The sequence below is a fragment of the Myxocyprinus asiaticus genome, chromosome 37, assembly GCF_019703515.2.
Source record: "Myxocyprinus asiaticus isolate MX2 ecotype Aquarium Trade chromosome 37, UBuf_Myxa_2, whole genome shotgun sequence".
In the NCBI taxonomy this organism is placed as follows: domain Eukaryota; kingdom Metazoa; phylum Chordata; class Actinopteri; order Cypriniformes; family Catostomidae; genus Myxocyprinus; species Myxocyprinus asiaticus.
The window spans coordinates 30,600,314-30,620,267 of record NC_059380.1 but is presented as its reverse complement, the minus strand read 5'-3'; the positions used below and the strand labels follow the sequence as shown (position 1 = coordinate 30,620,267).

At 37.3% G+C, this 19,954-nt stretch overlaps 1 protein-coding gene across 3 annotated transcripts in view; it reads left to right on the top strand.

The window, feature by feature from the left end:
• inpp1 (inositol polyphosphate-1-phosphatase) overlaps window positions 1–19,954 on the top strand; it is a 38,564-nt gene that overhangs the window by 10,093 nt on the left and 8,517 nt on the right. For 2 of the 3 annotated variants that reach the window (XM_051676653.1, XM_051676651.1), the window contains exons 2-5: window positions 8,655–8,867; window positions 8,969–9,029; window positions 15,170–15,370; window positions 16,678–16,852. In XM_051676653.1, coding sequence (XP_051532613.1) covers window positions 8,664–8,867; window positions 8,969–9,029; window positions 15,170–15,370; window positions 16,678–16,852 — 641 coding nt within the window. In that variant the 5' untranslated portion in view covers window positions 8,655–8,663. The remainder of the gene's footprint in view (window positions 1–8,654; window positions 8,868–8,968; window positions 9,030–15,169; window positions 15,371–16,677; window positions 16,853–19,954) is intronic. The other variant, XM_051676654.1, reaches the window with a different exon arrangement.

Sequence of the window (19,954 nt, the reverse complement as noted above, 5' to 3'; positions counted from 1 at the left end):
TTTATCTCAGGTGGGTGTACTTACCGCTTTCTCCCCAGATGGGCGCTCGACCACGCCCTCACCTATAATAAATAGTCTTAAAATGTACATATAAAACATTATAGTACTGTATGCTTGTTAATAGTGTTAAAAGTTTAAATGTATTCCATATTTCTTCCCAGACAGAAATCTAATATATGGTCATGAACATTTAAAATATAGTTCACATATTTGATCATACATATTCAAATCCCATATTGATTTGGGAAAATCTATGTTACATATTTGAAATCAGCCATTTTTATTTTAGTATTTTGAAATATGTGTTGTTGCATACATGCATTAGTATGTGACTTTTTATATCATATCAGTGAAAATTATTCATGAACATACATATATTGTGATATAAAACTATATTAACTAATGGAATGGAACTGAGATATAAAATTTACACTATGAATTACGAATCCTGAGATGGCACTCTGCCTCTTCACCACATGCCACTGGTTGGCAGTAATTGTTTATTTATTTGTGTTCTAACTATCCTAAAGATTGAGATGATGCAGGCAGTGGTCAGTGAGGTGTGCCTTGCAGTCTGGCTGGTAGTTGGCAGTAGTTCATTGTCTGTGAAGTCCATCCTTAGACTGAGATGCTGGCAGTAGTCAGTGAAGTGTCTCTTGTTGTATGTGCACGTAAGTGGCACTGGTTCAAGTTTAGAGCACTGCTGGGGTATCTGAAAACTTCAGACTGGTCCACTTATGGACCATGGTCTGCTCTGCAAATGCGTTTGAACTTACTGTAAGGTGTTGCACTGAAAATGCTCATATCCTTTCCGTGAGTGTTTTTTAATTCTCTGATCTTTTGCACTGTCACCTATCAGGAAGCACAGGGGTTGGATGGAAATTTCGTGAATAATCTACAGATGTACTCTGAACATATGACGTATATATGGCCTTCCCTGTTCAGACTGCAATTCAGACTAGTCAGTACAGACAGTCTTTTTTTTTTTTTTTTTGTAAGAATTAAATAAAAAAAAATCAAACAATTTACTACTTTCCACTTAATACTCAAATAATGTCTGATATCCTTGTTTTACATAATGTGCAACACATATTTATCTGTAAACATCTCAAAAAGTGTGTTTTAGGGTGTCATGACTCTTTATGGAGACTGCAGGACATCTAGCTGTGCATTACTGTAATCTTGCCTTTAGGTCATGTTTCATAGCTTAGCAATATTTCTAAGGTGGAAGAATGCTGTTTTAGAAACACTGGAAATGTTTTCAAAGGACCAATTGCAGTCACGCATCACATCCAGGTCCTTAACTTTAGAAGATGACATAACAGTATATCCATCAAGACACAGATTATATTCTACCATCTAATGTCTTTTTGCCCACTAATTGATTCCTCTATTTTGTTAGAGTTTAGTGGGAGGGACTTACTTGCCATCCAGTCTTTGAAATAATTAATACACTCTGCTAACTTGGAGAATTTGGAAACTTCATATAGCACATTTATATGTTTATTTATATAGCACATTTCATACACAATGGTAATTCAAAGTGCTTTACATGGAAATGATAAAGAAAAGAGATACTTAAAAGATACATAAAAAAAATATACACCAAAGTCTATTTTAAAATCACTTAAGAACAAGAATAAAAGTTAAGACATACAAATTTAACACATAGTTCAGGTATCATCGTATCAGCAGTGAAACCTAATTCTATGTTTCCTGAACATGTCTTCTAGGAGTAGCATGTACAAAGAGAACTGCAGAGGAGTTCCAGACTTGTGTTACATTTGAATATTCCTCATTTATGCAAACATGATGGTAGCAGTAGCATAAGTAGGATCTAAACCAGGCTAATGCTTGTTCACAAATGCCAAGTGTGGCAGGGAGGAGGGCGGGGCCGGGTCGTGATGCTGCACACCCGGCCTCGCCCTCCTCCCTGCCACACCAACATAGGACTAATTCTCAAGCCTATCAAAGACAATGGCATAATCTATAGTGTCATAGGTAGCAACAAGATTTAATAGCACTAGATATCAGATGCAGCTGTGGTCAGATGATAAAAGTAATTTGTAACTCTGACAAGTGCAGTCTCTATGTCTAAACAATGCTAATATGATAATGTGCTATTGAACACACCAGTTTAATTACTTGTAATAATTTAATAATTATTTTAATAATTATAGTTTAGTAATTATTATTATTATTAATGTTTTAAAACAAAACTTGTCATTACAATTTTTTATTGATTCCATATATATATATATATATATATATATATATATATATATATATATATATATATATATATATATATATAAAAACTGAATTAGGACAAACAGATCATAAATACATGGAATCATTTATATCCCTATTATCCAAATTATCCTATCCAAAAGCCGCAATCACCACGCTAAGGGTGTCCGCCACATCAGGGGGCTTTACAGTACTTCCAAAGACAGTACATAATAAATAGCGAAACTGTAAATATCTGAAGAATTGGGACCTCGGAATCCCAAATTGCTCTATAATATTATCAAAAGATCTCAATACTCCGTTTTTTGTACATGTCTCCAAGCGTAGCAACACCCCTCTCAATCCACTCTGTCCAGCAGAAGGGGGACTTATCAATGTGTAATTTAGGGTTCAACCATATGCTTGAGGCAACATTCAGATAAATATCCGAATTGAACATGCGAGAAACCTTTGACCACACTGATTGCAAGTGCGAAATGACGGGATGAGATTTTACCTTTCTGGGTAATTTGGTAGAAAGACTTTGTTATGGTGAAATGGGGGCAAGGGCCTCTTGTTCAGTGCAGAACCAGGGAGGGGCCCTCTCCAGTGGGAGCGACCAATGTGCCAAAAGCATAATAGTAAAATAAAATCTTGGAGACCTAACCCACCTTTGTCAACTGGCCTGTGTAACTTATTAAAATGCATCTGAGGACATTTACCATTCCAAATAAAGGATTTGGCTATACTATCAAATTGTTTAAAATAAATGAGGGGAACTTCAATGGGGAGAGACTGTAGTAAGTAGTTGATTTTTGAAATACAATTCATTTTTATAACATTAACCTTCGCAATCATAGACAAATGTAAAGAAGCCCACCTGTCCACATCACTCGAAAACCTTTTTATTAAAGGGTCAATATTAACTCTAATTAAATCACTCAAACTTGATGGAAATAAAATTCCCAAATACTTAATGCCCTGCTTGGGCCACTGGAAAGTGCCTGGCTGAAAAGCTGTTACAGGACAATACACTGTCAGAGCCAAAGCTTCGGATTTAGACCAATTGACTCTGTATCCTGAGAACTTAGAAAAGGAAATAATAATTCTGTGGAGGCAAGGCATATATCTGGTAGAGTTGGAGACAAATAATAAAATATCATCTGCGTAAAGCAAAAGCTTATGCGCCACACCTCCCGCCACCACCCCTGGAAAATCATCCTCCTTTCTTAACATCTGCTAATGGTTCCAAGGCAAGAGAGAACAATAATGTGGAAAGAGGGCAACCCTACTGGGTCCCCCTATCCAGAGTAAAATAATCTGAAATTAATCCATTTGTTGTACTGCCGCTACAGGGTGTCTATAAATAACTTCACTCAATCCACCCAATAAAAGTATTCCCGAACCCGTACATTTCCAAAATCTTAAAAAGATAATTCCATTCTACCATATCAAATGCTTTTTTGGCATCAAGTGAGATGGCAGCAACCGGAGTCTGATCATTCGCCACTGACCACATAATATTAATGAGACGCCTAATGTTATCAGATGAGCTGTGGCCCTGAATAAACCCCACCTGGTCTATATGTATAAGAGGTGTACTTAATCGGCTAAAAATTTCAGCAGCAAAGCCGTCTGGCCCTGGAACCTTGCCTGTAGGCAAGGCCTTAATTACCTTGTCAAACTCCTCCAAGGTTATCTCAGAATCAAGAGAAGTTTTTTGCTCAGTCATCAATTTAGGGAGTTATAATGGTTCCATAAAGTTTCTAATGCCTACATCAGTAGACGAAAACGTGGAACTATAGAGATCAAGATGGAATTACTTAAAAGCATTATTAATATCAATGGCTGAGGTAAATATTTCACCACCATTTAAATGAGGGAATGGTAGATAAAGACTCTCTCTGCTTTATATATCTAGCCAAAAGCTTCCCTGCTTTGTCCCCTGACTCAAAGTATGACTGTCTTGCCCTGAATAGCCAAAACTCCACCTTCTGCGACAAAATAGTATTATATCTGTATTTCAATCGGGTCAATTCTCTGAGGCCATCAGGCGACATTCAGTACTTCCAGTGGCACTTCTAGCTTGTATGGCGCCCTGTGCAAAACCCGCTTCAACATGCTCTGTGTGGGTGCCTCGTGCCGCCGCCCTCCCGCAAGATGCCGCCCTGGGTAACTGCACATCGCCCATGCCTAAATCTGCTACTGGGCGCTTCAGCTCTGCCTCGGCACTTTTAGTATTCCCTTCCAACTCCACGAGTTCTCGTGCTTTGGATTTTTTTGATGAATGAGGCATACTGTATGATCCGGCCCCAAAGAACCGCCTTAAGTGCCTCCCAAGCCACGCCCACAGAGTATACTGAGGACCATTTGGTCTCCATATAAACACTGATTTCAGCCTTTAACATTTGTTGGAAGTCAGGATTTTGCAAAAGGGATACATTAAAGTGGCAACTATATGATTTTATTTTTTTCTGTATGTGGCAACACCTCTAAACTCATCAGGGTGTGATCTGAGACTAAAATGTTTCCAATTGAGCAATCAACAACAGATGAAATGAAGGACTTAGACATAAAAAAAAAAAAATGTATTCTAGAATAAATCTTATGGACTGATGGAAAAAAATGTATAGTCCCTACCAGATGGGTTCAAAAGTCTCCAATATCTGCAAGACCAAGATTTTTACACATCCTGAGAAGCATCAGTGTTGCTCTAGGGGGCTTACTCACTTTTGCTTCACTATGATCAAGAACTGAATCCATCAATAGATTAAAGTCTCCTCCCAATATTATATCATGAGGGGTGCCAGCAGTTTGCAACATCCCATCAAGATCTATAAAAAAGCCCTGATCATCAGCATTAGGTGTGTAAATATTAGCCAAAATCAAACTTTGCCCCTGAATTTCTGCTAAAACAATAATGACTCTTCCTAATTTATCTTTCCTCTGTTTGAGACATTTGAATTGTAGATGTTTACTTATCAATGTAATGACTCCCCTGCTCTTACTTGAGCCAGCACTAAAGAAAACATGTCCACCCCATATCTTCCCAAATTTTTCGCTTCCTGTGGGGAAAAATGCGTTTCTTGAAGAAACAGTATATCATATTTCTTACGTTTAAGAAAAGAAATAACTTTCCTTCTTTTTATGGGGTGCCCCAACCCATTCAAATTCCACGTGGAGAGAGATAATCCACTCATATTAACATTTTACATTTTTACATGTTAGAAAAAAATAGATTGTGTGTCAAAAATAAAATTATAAACACCACATTCCCCATTAGTGCAACAATCAAACCCCGAACTTCCCCCCGAACCAAACAAACAGAAAAAAGAAAAACGTGCGCATTAACCCAACGCATGACAGCGCCAACTGGCGTCCATCCCTCTAAACTCAAACAGTCCATGTACGCCTACGAAAGTCCCCGCGACAACTTTGCCGTCGGACTGCTCAAGTCCGGTGTTTCTATTAAAATTTTGTGAGACAGAATTACATAACAGAGGAAAATCTATAAAACAAACTTCCTGATGCTCAGGAATTCCAACAATTCGGACATTGTTTCACCGATTATGATTCTTAAGGTCTTCCAGCTTTTCCCAAATGCACTGCAAATCTGCTTTGGTCACTAGCGGATTAGCAGCTAATTCCCTCTCCAATGACTCCAGATTAGTGCCCGACAGTTATATCAGTCGGCCGATATAATGCAGAAAACAATACTTTAGAATTGGTGTCATAGCGTAGATTGTCCAGCAGAGCGCACTCCGACTCCATTGTTTACAGAGCTGACTCTAAGCTGACGGTGGTTCTGCAGACAGGGCGGAGTTAAACGGTGCGGATTTGAGCGGTCTTTTCTCGTTAAATTGCTAACTAGTTTGTGAAATACATACTGGAAAGTTAAAAAATTACCCCATCATTTTATATAACTAATATAACGTTAACCCTGTCCCTGACAACCATGTCACTCATATTTATCACATCTGTTTGGTGTTAGCCAGCTATAGTTTATCAGTACAGTAAGTAATGTAGCAGATTGAAAGGTAAACATCAGAGCATCTTTTTGCAGCTCAGCAGACAACGGTGCGGTGGTGGATTGTGTGTGGTGAGTGTTGATTTCACACTTCGCTGTTACCTAATTGGTGAGACGCAATGCTGGAAAGTAAATAAAGTCCATCTTTTACTCTCCGTGGCAATGAGCTTACAGCTAATTAGCTAACCACGTAGCTACTTTCATACCTTGTCAGCGTGTAAACATGTATTCACCAAACTGTTTTGTTCAGGATTCACAGTTTGGTACCCCTTCAACCGAACAATTCCTGTCGTTGCATTTATAAAATGTAATATTTAAAAGTCTGGTTTTCCAGACATTAAAATAGGATACGTAATAATAGTAGATTTAATAAATAGTATATTCGCCCTGTGTAAATAATAATATATAGGAACTGTATCTAAAATAAATGAAGGGTGATAAATACTAATACAACAGGCAGGAAAAATAGACATTTATTCATTTTAATATACTATATATATATATATATATATATTTTGAATGTGTTGAAACTTGACACCGGGCGACGCACCCTAAAAACGGCACCGTTAGATCGGTTTCATGCTGAAGAGCCACTTAAAAGTATCTTTTTCTTTTCTCTCTCGTAAATGTAAATGAATGTAAATGCCAACACCATCATATATGTCGAAAGGACTGATGCCTGTCAACCAAAACGTGAGCTCATTGATGTCATTAAACGAGTCTGCTTCTTTTATTCCATCAGTTACTCCTGGTCGGAGGCTGCCGTATATATTTAGTTTATACGTAGGGTTACATCCTACATAAATGTAATAGTGCAATGCTCAAATATTTAGTAGAGCGTAAATTGTGATTTAGTGCCCATTTACGCCACAACTAGGCTAAGTTGTAACGTATGTATAGCTGGTGCAACCGGCCCCTGATGTTTATTTAGCTATTTATTTTATTTTAATTTATTCTTTATTTAAATGGTCAGCAGCTGACTGATACTAAACAGTAATACTGATGTTTATTTAGCTATTTATTTTATTTTTTATTTTTTATTTATTTAAATGGTCAACCATTGACTGATAATAAACAAACAGTACTGATGTTTATTTAGCTATTTATTTTATTTGAATTTATTATTTATTTTAATGGTCAGCATTTGACTGATACTAAACATACAGTGCTGATGTTTATTTAGCTATTTATTGATTTGTATTCTTTATTTAAATGGTCAGCAATTGACATAAGCTATTTATTTTATTTATTCTTTATTTTAATGGTGGGCAGTTGACTTATACTAAACATACAGTACTGATTTTTATTTAGCTATTTATTGTATTTTTATTTATTCTTTATTTAAATGGTCAGCAATTGACTGATACTAAACATACAGTACTGATTTTTATTTAGCTATTTATTGTATTTTTATTTATTCTTTATTTAAATGGTCAGTAATTGACTTACACTAACAGTACTGATGTTTATTAAGCTATTTATTGTATTTTTGTTTATTTTTTATTTTCTCAGTGTTCATTTCTAGAATTTGTTGACAATGTATAATAATAATGTCAAATGTTCTTTGATAAAAATATTTAAGAAAGCAGTCTTCTGAGTACCTTTGCATAGTCATATCGGTGCACAATCCACATAGAAAAGTTCTGTTTTCATTCCAGCTCAAAAATTAGCTATATCGGTCTCCATATCGGTAATCGGTGAATTTTCCCTCTCTATAATCTGTATCGGTCTCAAATCCCATATCGGTTGGACTCTACTCCAGATAATCAATCCGTTTCTCGATGTCCCCGATTCTTGTTACCAACTCGGAGAATTTAATCTCCATCACTGTAATCCATCGACGCATTACAGCCAGATCTTCCAGGTCCGCTATGACTTTCGCCAGCATTACAGACATGTTGGACAGTTGGCGTTGAATTTCTCCCACCGCACCGTCCAAACCGAGTCCCTGGTCTGCGGCCCTGTCTGAGGTATCAGCTTGAGCCCGTAAGTGTCTTTTAATATCTCCAGAGCCTGAGGATTTTGAATTCTTTGACATGTTGACTTCTTAGAACAGTTATGTAGCAGGGTGTATCGAATCTCACCGGTTTATGACATAAAAAGAATTAAAAACTAGCAAAGTGTGCAGAGCTTGCCGTTCACACGTCCGAACCAGTTCATCCACATTAATATTGCAGCCTTTAGCAGTTTAATAAATCACACAAGGACATGTCATGATTTTAATTTGATTAATTGTCCATTTCAGTGTAAAAGGAGTAACAGCTAACTCCACTAAATTACACTATACTATACTATACTATACTATACTCTACTATACTATACTATACTATATTATACTATGATTTATGTCTGTGCATATACTATAAAGCCATCCCCATCTCTTATGTGTGATTGACAGGTGACAGGTATGGCAGAGTTGCTGCAGTTGCTCCTTAGTGTATCAGAAAAGGCCGCTGATGTGGCTCGAGTTTGTCGTCAGGAGGCGCCGCTGTTTGAATTGCTGGTACAGGAAAAGACTGGAGCTGATAAAAACAAGAAATTTGTCCAGGACTTTAAGACGCTTGCTGATGTGCTGATACAGGAAATGATTCGCCATGATGTTTGTGCTCAGGTTCTTTGAAATATATATATTTTTTTAAATCAGATGTAATTTTCAACATATTTATAAGTTAAATCATCTTGATGACTACTGTTCTTCATTCTTGTTTATAGTTTCCAGAGTTGACTGGCTTTATTCATGGAGAGGAATCTAACAAATTTGAAAATGGACATGGTAAGTTAATCTGATAAATCAGTATTAAAATTGATTGAAATAAACTACCTACTACTCATACTTCATTTGAAAGGAGTTAAGTGTGCAGTATCCATACTATGCATTGTATGCAAATTTGCAGTTGTATAATACGTAGATCATGTGACAACATAAATGCATACGTATTCACTTGCCAGATGTTGCTAATAAAGTGACTATACTTGGAAAAGTAGAATGAGGATAAAAGTTAATTAAACTAAGCCCAGAGGAGCCAACAAGAATTCAAACAATATGACCCAACACTTTTGTGGGTATGCAGGGCTGCAGACTCCAACTTTTCCCATCGGTGTGACACAGTTTTGTTAAATGCACACTGGTGCGACTACAGAGTTGGCCAACTCTCTCTCTCCACGATTATGCACTGCCGTTTTCTGTTAAGCAACATCAAACGACAAACGCATCAACAGTGGAACAAAACAGCGTTTTCCGCTACCCGGACCAATTATCATCATGGTATATTGGACAGAGCAGCGCAAGCACAGAGCTGGTGCATTTCTCACAGACCAGTCTCGAGCTCTCAACCGCAGTGCAGATCATTACAGTGCTGCGAGAACCAGTGAGAAGTACGGCACGAGTCACGGAACCCATTTGAATTCTGCATAAATTTCTGTGGTAAAAACCCACGGAGAGCAACTAGTTTAAAAACATATTAAACCGCCTGCCATTCTAAACAGCTTTAACATGAACAAGAGAAAACACTGTGACATGTACATACATAAATTAAAAACAATTTGCAATTCACCCTTGAATTTACTATAGTAAAACTAACTCCATTCACTATAGTAGTTTAGGCAGAAGAATATTCATAATAAATATTGTCATATTACTACTATAGTTCTGTTACTTTTAAAATAGGCTACATTAGGGGAGTGAGGGAATATCATTCATTTTTTGTTACAACTATGGCAGATTCTAAATGTTTATATTTTGTATTTATAGTTTTCAAATATGTTACAAAAATGCTATAGTTTGTTTTATAGACTATGGTCTTGTTACAAATACAACTGTTAAAACTAGTTAAAAAACTATGGGAAAATTTCATTAGGGCAAATTAGATATTTATGAATAGTTTTCCTTCTGTGTAAAATTTGTTCTCTGCTAATACTCTCTGATTGTAGGAAAATATAACTAGTTTTGTTGCCTTCCAAGAGATGACTTAACTTTAATCAACAAGAGCCATATGAAAATAAACTGTTAAAGAGTGCCAACTTAATCGCACTTTCAGAATAATTTAGACCTATATAAATTAGGTGTTTTTTTAATTTATTTTTTATTATTTTTCCCCTTTTTCACCCAGTTTGGAATGCGCAATTCCCAGTGCACTTTTAAGTCCTCGTGGTCGCGTAGTGATTCGCCTCAATCCGGGTGGCGGAGGATGAATCGCAGTTGCCTCCGCGTCTGAGACCATCAACCCGCGCATCTTATCACGTGGCTTGTTGAGCACGTTGCCACGGAGACATAGCGCATGTGGAGACTTCATGCCATCCACCTCAGCATCCGCGCTCAACTCACCACGTGCCCCACCGAGAACGAACCACATTATAGTGACCACGAGGAGGTTACCCCATGTGAATCTACCCTCCCTAGCAACCGGGCCAATTTGGTTGCTTAAGGAGACCTGGCTGGAGTCACTCATCACGCCCTGGGATTCTAACTAGCAAACTCCAGGGGTGGTAGCCAGTGTCTTTTACCACTGAGCTACCCAGGCCCCTATAAATTAGGTGTTAACTCTTTTGCCTTTTGTAGATGTTATAGTTAATCTTACTGTTGTTAATACCAGTAAATTTTCATCTGCATCCCAACTCAAAGGCAATGCCTTACTGCTGAGTTAGCATTTCAGTGGGTCAAAATAACAATATTACTGGTAATTAGGGCCTGAGCACCGATGGTGTGAGGACCCTATTGTATCTGCTCCGTTTATTATTATTATTAGGGCCTGAGCACCGAGGTGCAAGAACCCTAATGTATCTGCTCCGTTTATTATTATTATTATTATTATTATTATTATTATTATTATTATTATTATTATTAGGGCCCGATGGTGTGAGGACCCTATTGTTCTTCTAGGCGTTTTTTTTTTTTTTATATATGAATCGCATTTTTGAGGGCCTAAACATACTCAAACACATGAAACGTTGCACACGCATCAGAAGTGGCGAAAATTTACATCTGATATGGGTTTCAGGATTAGGTGTGGCAAAATGGCTCGATAGCACCACCTACAAACTTTCAACGATGTGCGCGTTATGCTACATTTCACCTGCACGTACGAAAATCAGTACACTTGTGTAACATGCCAATACCTACAAAAAATGCCCTAAACTCAACAGGAAGTCAGCCATTTTGATTTTTCTCTTCAATTTTTGCGCAGTTTTTGCCATTTCCAGGCCTCGTACTTTAACGAACTCCTCCTAGAGATTTCATCAGATCTACTTCATATTTGGTTATTCTAATTTAAAGGCCTTGGCGATGCAAAATTGCGAAGCTTTTGAGTTTTCACTGCACGGCGTGGCCGTGACGGTCTGACAAAATTCGATGTTTCGCCATGAAAAAGGAAGTTGTTATAAATTATACATACAATGTACAATCTGCCCCAGACTTCACATTTTGATAATAGTCCTGAATACATCTACGTGCCAATATTCAGTTATAATCATAGCGCCACCTACTGGCAACAGCCAATTCCAGGTCTTGTATTTTAACAAACTCCTCCCAGAGATTTAATCAGATCAAAATTATATTTAGTCAGTCTTAATATAAAGGCCTTGGTGATGTTAAATTGCAAAGCTTTTGAGTCCGTGGTGGCCTGACAAAATTCGAAATGAAACGAGTCACATTTTTGAGGCCTAAACATGCTTGAAAACTCATGAAACTTTGCACACATCTCAAAAAGTGGGGAAAATTTACATCTGATACTGGTTTTAGAATTAATTGTGGCAAAATGGCTCGATAGCGCCACCTACAAAATTTCAACGAAGCAGCCCTCATGCCACGTTTCACCTACACATAATATGTAACATGTCAACATGTACAAAAAAGTCTCTTAGAACCATATCCTAAACCCAACAGGAAGTCAGCCATTTTTATTTTTCTCTTCAATTTTTGCTCAGTTTTTGCCATTTCCAGGCCTCGTACTTTAACGAACTCCTCCTAGAGATTAAATCAGATCAACATCATATTCGGTCAGTCTAATCTAAAGGCCTTTGCGATGCTAAATTGCGAAGCTTTTGAGTTTTCTTTGAACATAGTGTCCATGGTGGCCTGGTATAGTTCGATGTTTCTCCATGAAAGAGTAAGTTGTTGTAACTCAAACATACAATGTCCAATCTGCCCCAAACTTCACATGTTTGATAATAGTCCCGGCCTGAATACACCTACATGCCAATATTAAGTTATAGTCATAGCGCCACCTACTGGCAACAGGAAGTGACATGTTTTGATGTATAGTTATAAAAGTCGTATTTGTTGTGAAGTAATAAGTGTCTTACCTCAGGAAAAATGAACTTTCCAGTCAGACACAGCTGAAGTAGGCCTACTAAACTGCCTGAGAAAAACGCATTGTCTTGTTTAAATATCTGTTGTGATATAAGATTCTGTCAGGCTATATGTCAGTATCATTATTCTGATGTTATTTCCGTATCTTTGATCAAATTTGTTGTGAAATAAAAAGCCTTCACCTCCTTAACTCTCCTGTCCTCTCAAAATTACATACAAATACATGACCTGAAGAATGAAATACATTATAACATAAAAAGTGCAAAAAAGTGCTACAAAAATTGAATGCCATTCCCCTGGCACAGCAGCCCCAATGTGCACCAGGGTGTGAGGGCCCGTTCATCGCTGCTTGCAGCTTTAATTATTATTATTAGGGCCCGAGCACCGAGGTGCGAGGACCCTAGTGTATCTGCTCCGTTTATTATTATTATTATTTTGGCCCGAGCACCGATAGTGCGAGGACCCTATTGTTCTTCTAGGCATTTATAAGATTCTGTCAGGCTATATGTCAGTATCATTAATATCATAAATAAAAAGCCTTTACCTCCTTAACTCTCCTTTCCTCTCAAAATTACATACAAATACATGACCTGAAGAATGAAATATAACATAAAAAGTGCTACAAAAATTGAATGCCGTTCCCCTGGCACAGCAGCCCCAACGTGCACCAGGGTGCGAGGGCCCGTTCATCGCTGCTTGCAGCTTTAATTGCAATTATTTTTATAATATAATAATTATAATAGCACTTTTATTATTAGTTTCTGTCTTAAAAATTTTAATTTTATAGGCCCCAGACCCCCACCCCTCACCAGTGCTACCAAATGAGGAGCTGGTGCCACCAACTGTAGAACTTGGTGACACCGGTGCCACCACTCTCAAATGTTAGTCTGGAGCCCTGTGTATGTAAGAACATTATTTTTTTGTTAATATGGTCAGTATGTTTGGCTGTGTCATCATTTAGCAGTGGTATAAGAAACCGTATTATTTGATAAAGGAGCCGCTACTCTATTGTATATAGAAAGCAGGAGGGTCAAGTACAGAGCCCTGGGGGACACCCTGTTTCTATTGAGTGAATCTCTTGAAACAATTTTCAAGATTTAGGGGTGAAATATTTACTGGAATTATGTTAACAGTTTGTTTTCAGAGATTCACTCAATTCCCAAGTGTTTCACTCAATTTCACTGTCTGAAAGCACAGATTAGAGATGCACTTCTGTTCTTAAGTTAAAATCAAAGGCTGCTGAACGTGTTAGATTCAGGCTTAGCCAAAGTCTGTGTGAGGGGGCGTATTTTAGGGTTTGGGATTTGGGGTTATGCAAAGTATTTTCAAATCAGATGTGGAAGAGCTGGTGGTCAGTATGTGGCTACAGCACATGACAGGCAGGTGGTTGCATGATGGATAATCAAAGGCTAAACAATATCATCAGGGAGTGTCAGGATTAAATTTGACTGAACTACTGGTTTTGGTCACTTATAGGTTAAAGATGCTCATCTCGATCTCGTCTCGATGGAATATTTAGTGAGAGTACCTGATAGGGCTGGGCATATGTAAGAGATATTTTCTCGAAATGTTTATTAAAAAAATATTGCAATATCCAATTACATTGTCATCCCCCACTGCCAAGTCCATTATGTAAACGTATTACCTACCTAACAAAAGTAATAAGTAATACAAATAAAAAGGATTTAAAAAGATGACAAAAAAACCCCCCAAAAAAACAGAACAAATATAACCTTCACCAAGCAGAACTGGCTTCAAGTTCTTCGCTTTTCTCGATTTTTTTTATGTCTGTATTTCCGTAATGATGAAATTTCTAATATATGTGCTGTTTTATCTAGTTGCTAAGCTGTAGCACATTTATTACAGTTAATGTCTGAGTCGAAGTCTTTCTAGCAAGTCAGTCCACTGTCAGCCATCTTTGGAACACTCTCAGGAGGCTATTTCCAGTCAAGCCAGTGCAGCTCCTATCTAATTGAATGGAGAAAGAAAATGGTTGGTTAAGATTACGATCAAAGAACACATTTCAAATCATCAATAAAATCTGACAATACTGTAATCATAAATTGTGATTCATTACCTCATATTATGCAAAAAATGCAATTTTCCTGGCTTGTATAGCTAATGTGCAAACATGCAATGGAAAATGTTTCATGCTGCTCAGTAATAATAGACACATAACTGGCCTCTTTAACCTTTAAATTATTTAAGGGTTTAATAATTTGATTGGTATCTAAAAACATTAGTGCATGATGACTACATGACTATATATTTTGCAACTTCCCAGCTCCATGGTTTGTCATTTCCCGATATTGTTTATCTGTCGATGACTGTTGCAGTAGTCACTGAGGTATTTGTAAGATATCGTTCTAATCTGATTACATCATCCATCGCCCAGCTCTAGTACCTGTGGGTTTGAGGAATGATTAATACGAACGTGGCATGTGTTCATGTTGGAGCGAATGTTCAGGAGACTGGTAGGTAGTTATGTGTGTAAAATGTGCTGGGGCTATCTGCCACTGTCTCTTGCTTCACAATCTTGATTGTTATTCTCATTACAAACATAACACAAATTGACTCTGCTTTAAATGTGATCATGTTATATTTAGGAGAGAGTGTCACAGTGACAGTATGTGCTCAGGAAGATGACACTACAACACTGTTGGCTAAAGTTCTGGATGGTGATCAGACCGCTGCATCTCTCCTGTCGAAAGCAATCCACCAGAACCTGCAGCTGAGAGACGAGTTAGCAGAATCTCTGCAGCTGTCACTTTGCCCCGCAGACCTGGCCATCTGGATCGACCCCATTGGTTATAAAGTCATTTATTATTTTCTCTTCATCACTGCAATTACATTTTGGGTTGAACTATGGTATAATTCTATCTCCATTTATTCATCCTTGTCATTCCAAACCTGTATGACTTTCTTTTGTGGAACACAAATGAAATACCTTTTTATCATGTCCAAGCTGCTTTGTCCCTGGTCACCATTCACTTTCATTAAATGGAAAAGAATGACAATGATAGTGGAAATAAAGGATAGTTTTTTTCAAAATGAAAAAGAATCAAAGTGATCATTTGGGTGAACTATTCCTTTCTATAAAATTAAAATAGTATAGCTCACAAAACCAAAAGAAGTAGGCACACATTCCAACTTGACATAAAGCTGTTTAAAATAAAAACGTTTTAAAGGTATTTGCATACATAATGAGCAGGCCAGTTGGAATCTGAAGACTTTGTCACATTTTCTGCGCTGATTTTTGTGGGAAATATGGAATGGATTTCAATTTGGTAAAATGTGTTAAATAGAGCTGAGAGTAGTACACTCTTGTTCATGGCTAAAAGCACGATCAAATTATACTAAATAAAGAAGAACACAAGTGTCAGGGAATGTGTAGGACTTCATGAATGATGGGTGTTCCAATTCTGTGGAAATCTGCAGAACTTTTGGTGGAGTCCTGCACACAGATTTCATGCGGGTCTGATAATGAGACAAAAGAAGTGTGCAATGACTGGTACTGCTGCATTTTTTAGCGCATATTTTGTCTTGTCTACATTCACCACTGATCAAACCAAAAGTGAATTTTCAATGGACAGAAAAGGCAAATGTTACTGTGGGCTTGCTATTTCATGACTAGAACTGCACAGAATCCACACCCAACAATTCCACAGGGAGCATAGCAGATTTCCACAGAATTCAAATGCAAATTGTTTGAATTCTAAGAAGTTCTACACCTGCATCTTGCTTGTTTGTATATTATATATTTTGGCTTATCTGTTAAGACTTTCAATCACCAATAAGAGTGAAGTACTCTGTTTAATACATTTTACCATTTTTAAATCCAGAATTTTGCCACAGTCTGCATAGAAAATGCTAAGAAAATGTACAGATTCCAAGTGGTCCTAGACATGAAACTAAAAAACATATTAGCATTAACATAAGATTGTGGTTGAATCCAAATTTGCCATTTATAGACATTTAACAAATACTAGGGTTTTGAAACAAGGCACATCAGAAACAGCTCATGTAGAATGAAACCACACATCCAAACAGGGTTATGAGCCTTATAAATAGTTGGTGTGTGAATTGCTCATATATTAGGTTATTTTCTTGTCAGATGGTACGAGTCAGTACATCGAGGGGAAGGAGGCAGAGGAGCAGGATGAAGGTTTTTGTCCATCTGGATTGCCATGTGCTCTGGTTTTGATCGGGGTTTACTTACGAGCCACTGGTCAACCCGTGATGGGTGTCATAAACCAGCCATTCAACCACAAAGACTCCAAGGGTAAAGGGTAAGAGTGCAAGTGTGCGAATCTTGATTAAAATTTTGTGGCTTGTGCAAAAGCTCTGTGTCACTATACAGACCCTCAACATTGTTTACAGATGCCATCAGTAAGCTGTGGCAAATCTCATATGGGAGGTGTCTTTGTCAATCTCTCTCTGTCTCTTTCTCTCTGTGTGTGTGTTTTTCTTAAACAATTTAAAAAAACTTTTTTTATTTGGTTTGTTTTCAAAATGCCCTTTTGTACCAGTACCAAAAACTATGCAGTCAAAAATGACCATAAGAGCAGGAATAAGAGATACAAAAATATTATATTTTTGGTTATTTAGTACTTCCCTTCAGAAACTAAATAACAGATATTTACACATATCCCACAAGCCAAAATAATAAAAATTTACACAAAGCATCCTGTTCAAAAGTTTACTTCCCCTTTGTTCTTAACATAGTGTGTTGCCTTCTTGAATACTTGGTCCTTAATAGTTGTGTTTGAGTCTATTTATTGTCCCAAGTGTCAAAAGCTGGTTGACATAATAGTCAACTGTTTGGAAGAACTCAGTTGTGCAGAAGATGCTGGGAAACCAAAAAACGTGCAGTACATGGATTATTTTTCTTTAGAACAGTGGTCAGATTCACTGACAAAGCAGGTACTCATTCACAAAACAGTCATTATTCATTGAGAAAGCAACACACTGCTTTAAGAACCAAGGGGATGTAAGCTTTTGAACAGGATCATTCTTATTTACTTGTGGAATATACAGTGGTGTGAAAAAGTGTTTGCCCCCTTCCTGATTTATTATTTTTTTGCATGTTTGTCACACTTAAACGTTTCAGATCATCAAACAAGTTTAAATATTAGTCAAAGATAACACAAGTAAACACAAAATGCAGTTTTTAAATGAAGGTTGTTATTATTAAGGGAAAACAAAACCCAAACCTACATGGCCCTGTGTGAAAAAGTGTTTGCCCCACCTGCTAAAACATAACTTAACTGTGGTTTATCACACCTGAGTTCAATTTCTCTAGCCACACCCAGGTCTGATTACTGCCACACCTGTTCCAAAGAAATTCAGGAACAAATGAGAAAGAAAGTAATTGAGATCTATCTGTCTGGAAAAGGTTATAAAGCCATTTTTGCCAGAAAACATCCTGATGATCCCCAAGACTTTTGGGAAAATACTCTGTGGACTGACGAGACAAAAGTTGAACTTTTTGGAAGGTGTGTGTCCCATTACATCTGGTGTAAAAGTAACACCGCATTTCAGAAAAAGAACATCATACCAACAGTAAAATATGGTGGTGGTAGTGTGATGGTCTGGGGCTGTTTTGCTGCTTCAGGACCTGGAAGACTTGCTGTGATAAATGGAACCATGAATTCTGCTGTCTACCAAAAAATCCTGAAGGAGAATGTCTGGCCATCTGTTCGTGACCTCAAGCTGAAGCGAACTTGGGTTCTGCAGCAGGACAATGATCCAAAACACACCAGCAAGTCCACCTCTGAATGGCTGAAGAAAAACAAAATGAAGACTTTGGAGTGGCCTAGTCAAAGTCCTGACCTGAATCCTATTGAGATGCTGTGGCATGACCTTAAAAAGGCAGTTCATGCTCGAAAACCCTCCAATGTGGCTGAATTACAACAATTCTGCAAAGATGAGTGGGCCAAAATTCCTCCACAGCGCTGTAAAAGACTCATTGCAAGTTATCGCAAACGCTTGATTGCAGTTGTTGCTGCTAAGGGTGGCCCAACCAGTTATTAGGTTTAGGGGGCAAACGCTTTTTCACACAGGGCCATGTAGGTTTGGATTTTGTTTTCCCTTAATAATAACAACCTTCATTGAAAAACTGCATTTTGTGTTTACTTGTGTTATCTTTGACTAATATTTAAACTTGTTTGATGATCTGAAACATTTAAGTGTGACAAACATGCAAAAAAATAAGAAATCAGGAAGGGGGCAAACACTTTTTCACACCACTGTATGTAAATATCGGTTATGTCAAATAGCTTCATGATGCAATTCAAATGCAATTCTTATGCTCCCTCTTTTTAAATTTTTGCAAGGATTCTGCGATGCACTTATGCACCTAAAAATGAAAATTCTCATCATTATCCTCAGGCCATCGAAAATGTGTTTGACTTTCTTCTGCTGAACACAAACAAAAATTTTATTTACACAAAGAAGAAAATTAAGCTCTGTAGGTCCTCACTCTGCAAGTGACTGTGAAATTTTTAAGTTCCAAAAGCACATAAAGGCAGCATACAAGTAATCCATATAAGTCCAGTGGTTAAATACATATCTTCAGAAGCGATATAAGTGTGGGTGAGAAACCCACATATATTGAGAAATCAATATTTTAAGTCCTTTTTACTTTAAATATCCACTTTCACATTCGTCATCTTCTGTTTTTGGCGATTCGCATTCTTTGCATATCGCCAACTTCTGGCAGGGAGAAGAATTAATAGTAAAAAAGGACCTTTTTTTCACCCACACGTATCATATCAATTCTGAAGACAGATTTAACCACTGGAGTCTTATGAATTATTTTTATGCTGTCTTTATATAGTTTTTGGAGCTTCAGAATTTTATTACCTCTTCACTTGCATTGACCTACAGAGCTGAAATATTCTTCTAAAAATCATTGTTTGTGTTCAGCAGAAGAAAAAAGTCTGGGATGAGTGTGAGTAAATGATGAGAAAATGTTAACTTTTGAGTGAACTGTTCCTTTAACTGCACACACAGACAGAGGTTTGTTTCACTATATAAGAAGATCTCATAGACTTCCATTGATTTCATAGCAGGCTAATGCTATTTTCTATTTTCTATTCCCTACCCCTGAGCCTAACCCTCACAGAAACCTGTGCACATCAGTAGATTTAAAGCTAAACATAATTTAGCCGATTTATGAACTAGTGAGGGCCACATAAAATATCCTCACTAGTGGGTTTTCAACAAGTTTCACTATATTAGTGAGGACATTTAAAAAAATGTGGCACTCACAAATATAGTGAAACCTGTACACACACAGACACATGCGTGTTTAACTCATAATAATTATAAAAATGAAGAATGTGGCCCTCGAGGCTATAGATTCTGCTTTACAGCCCCTAAGCTTTCCG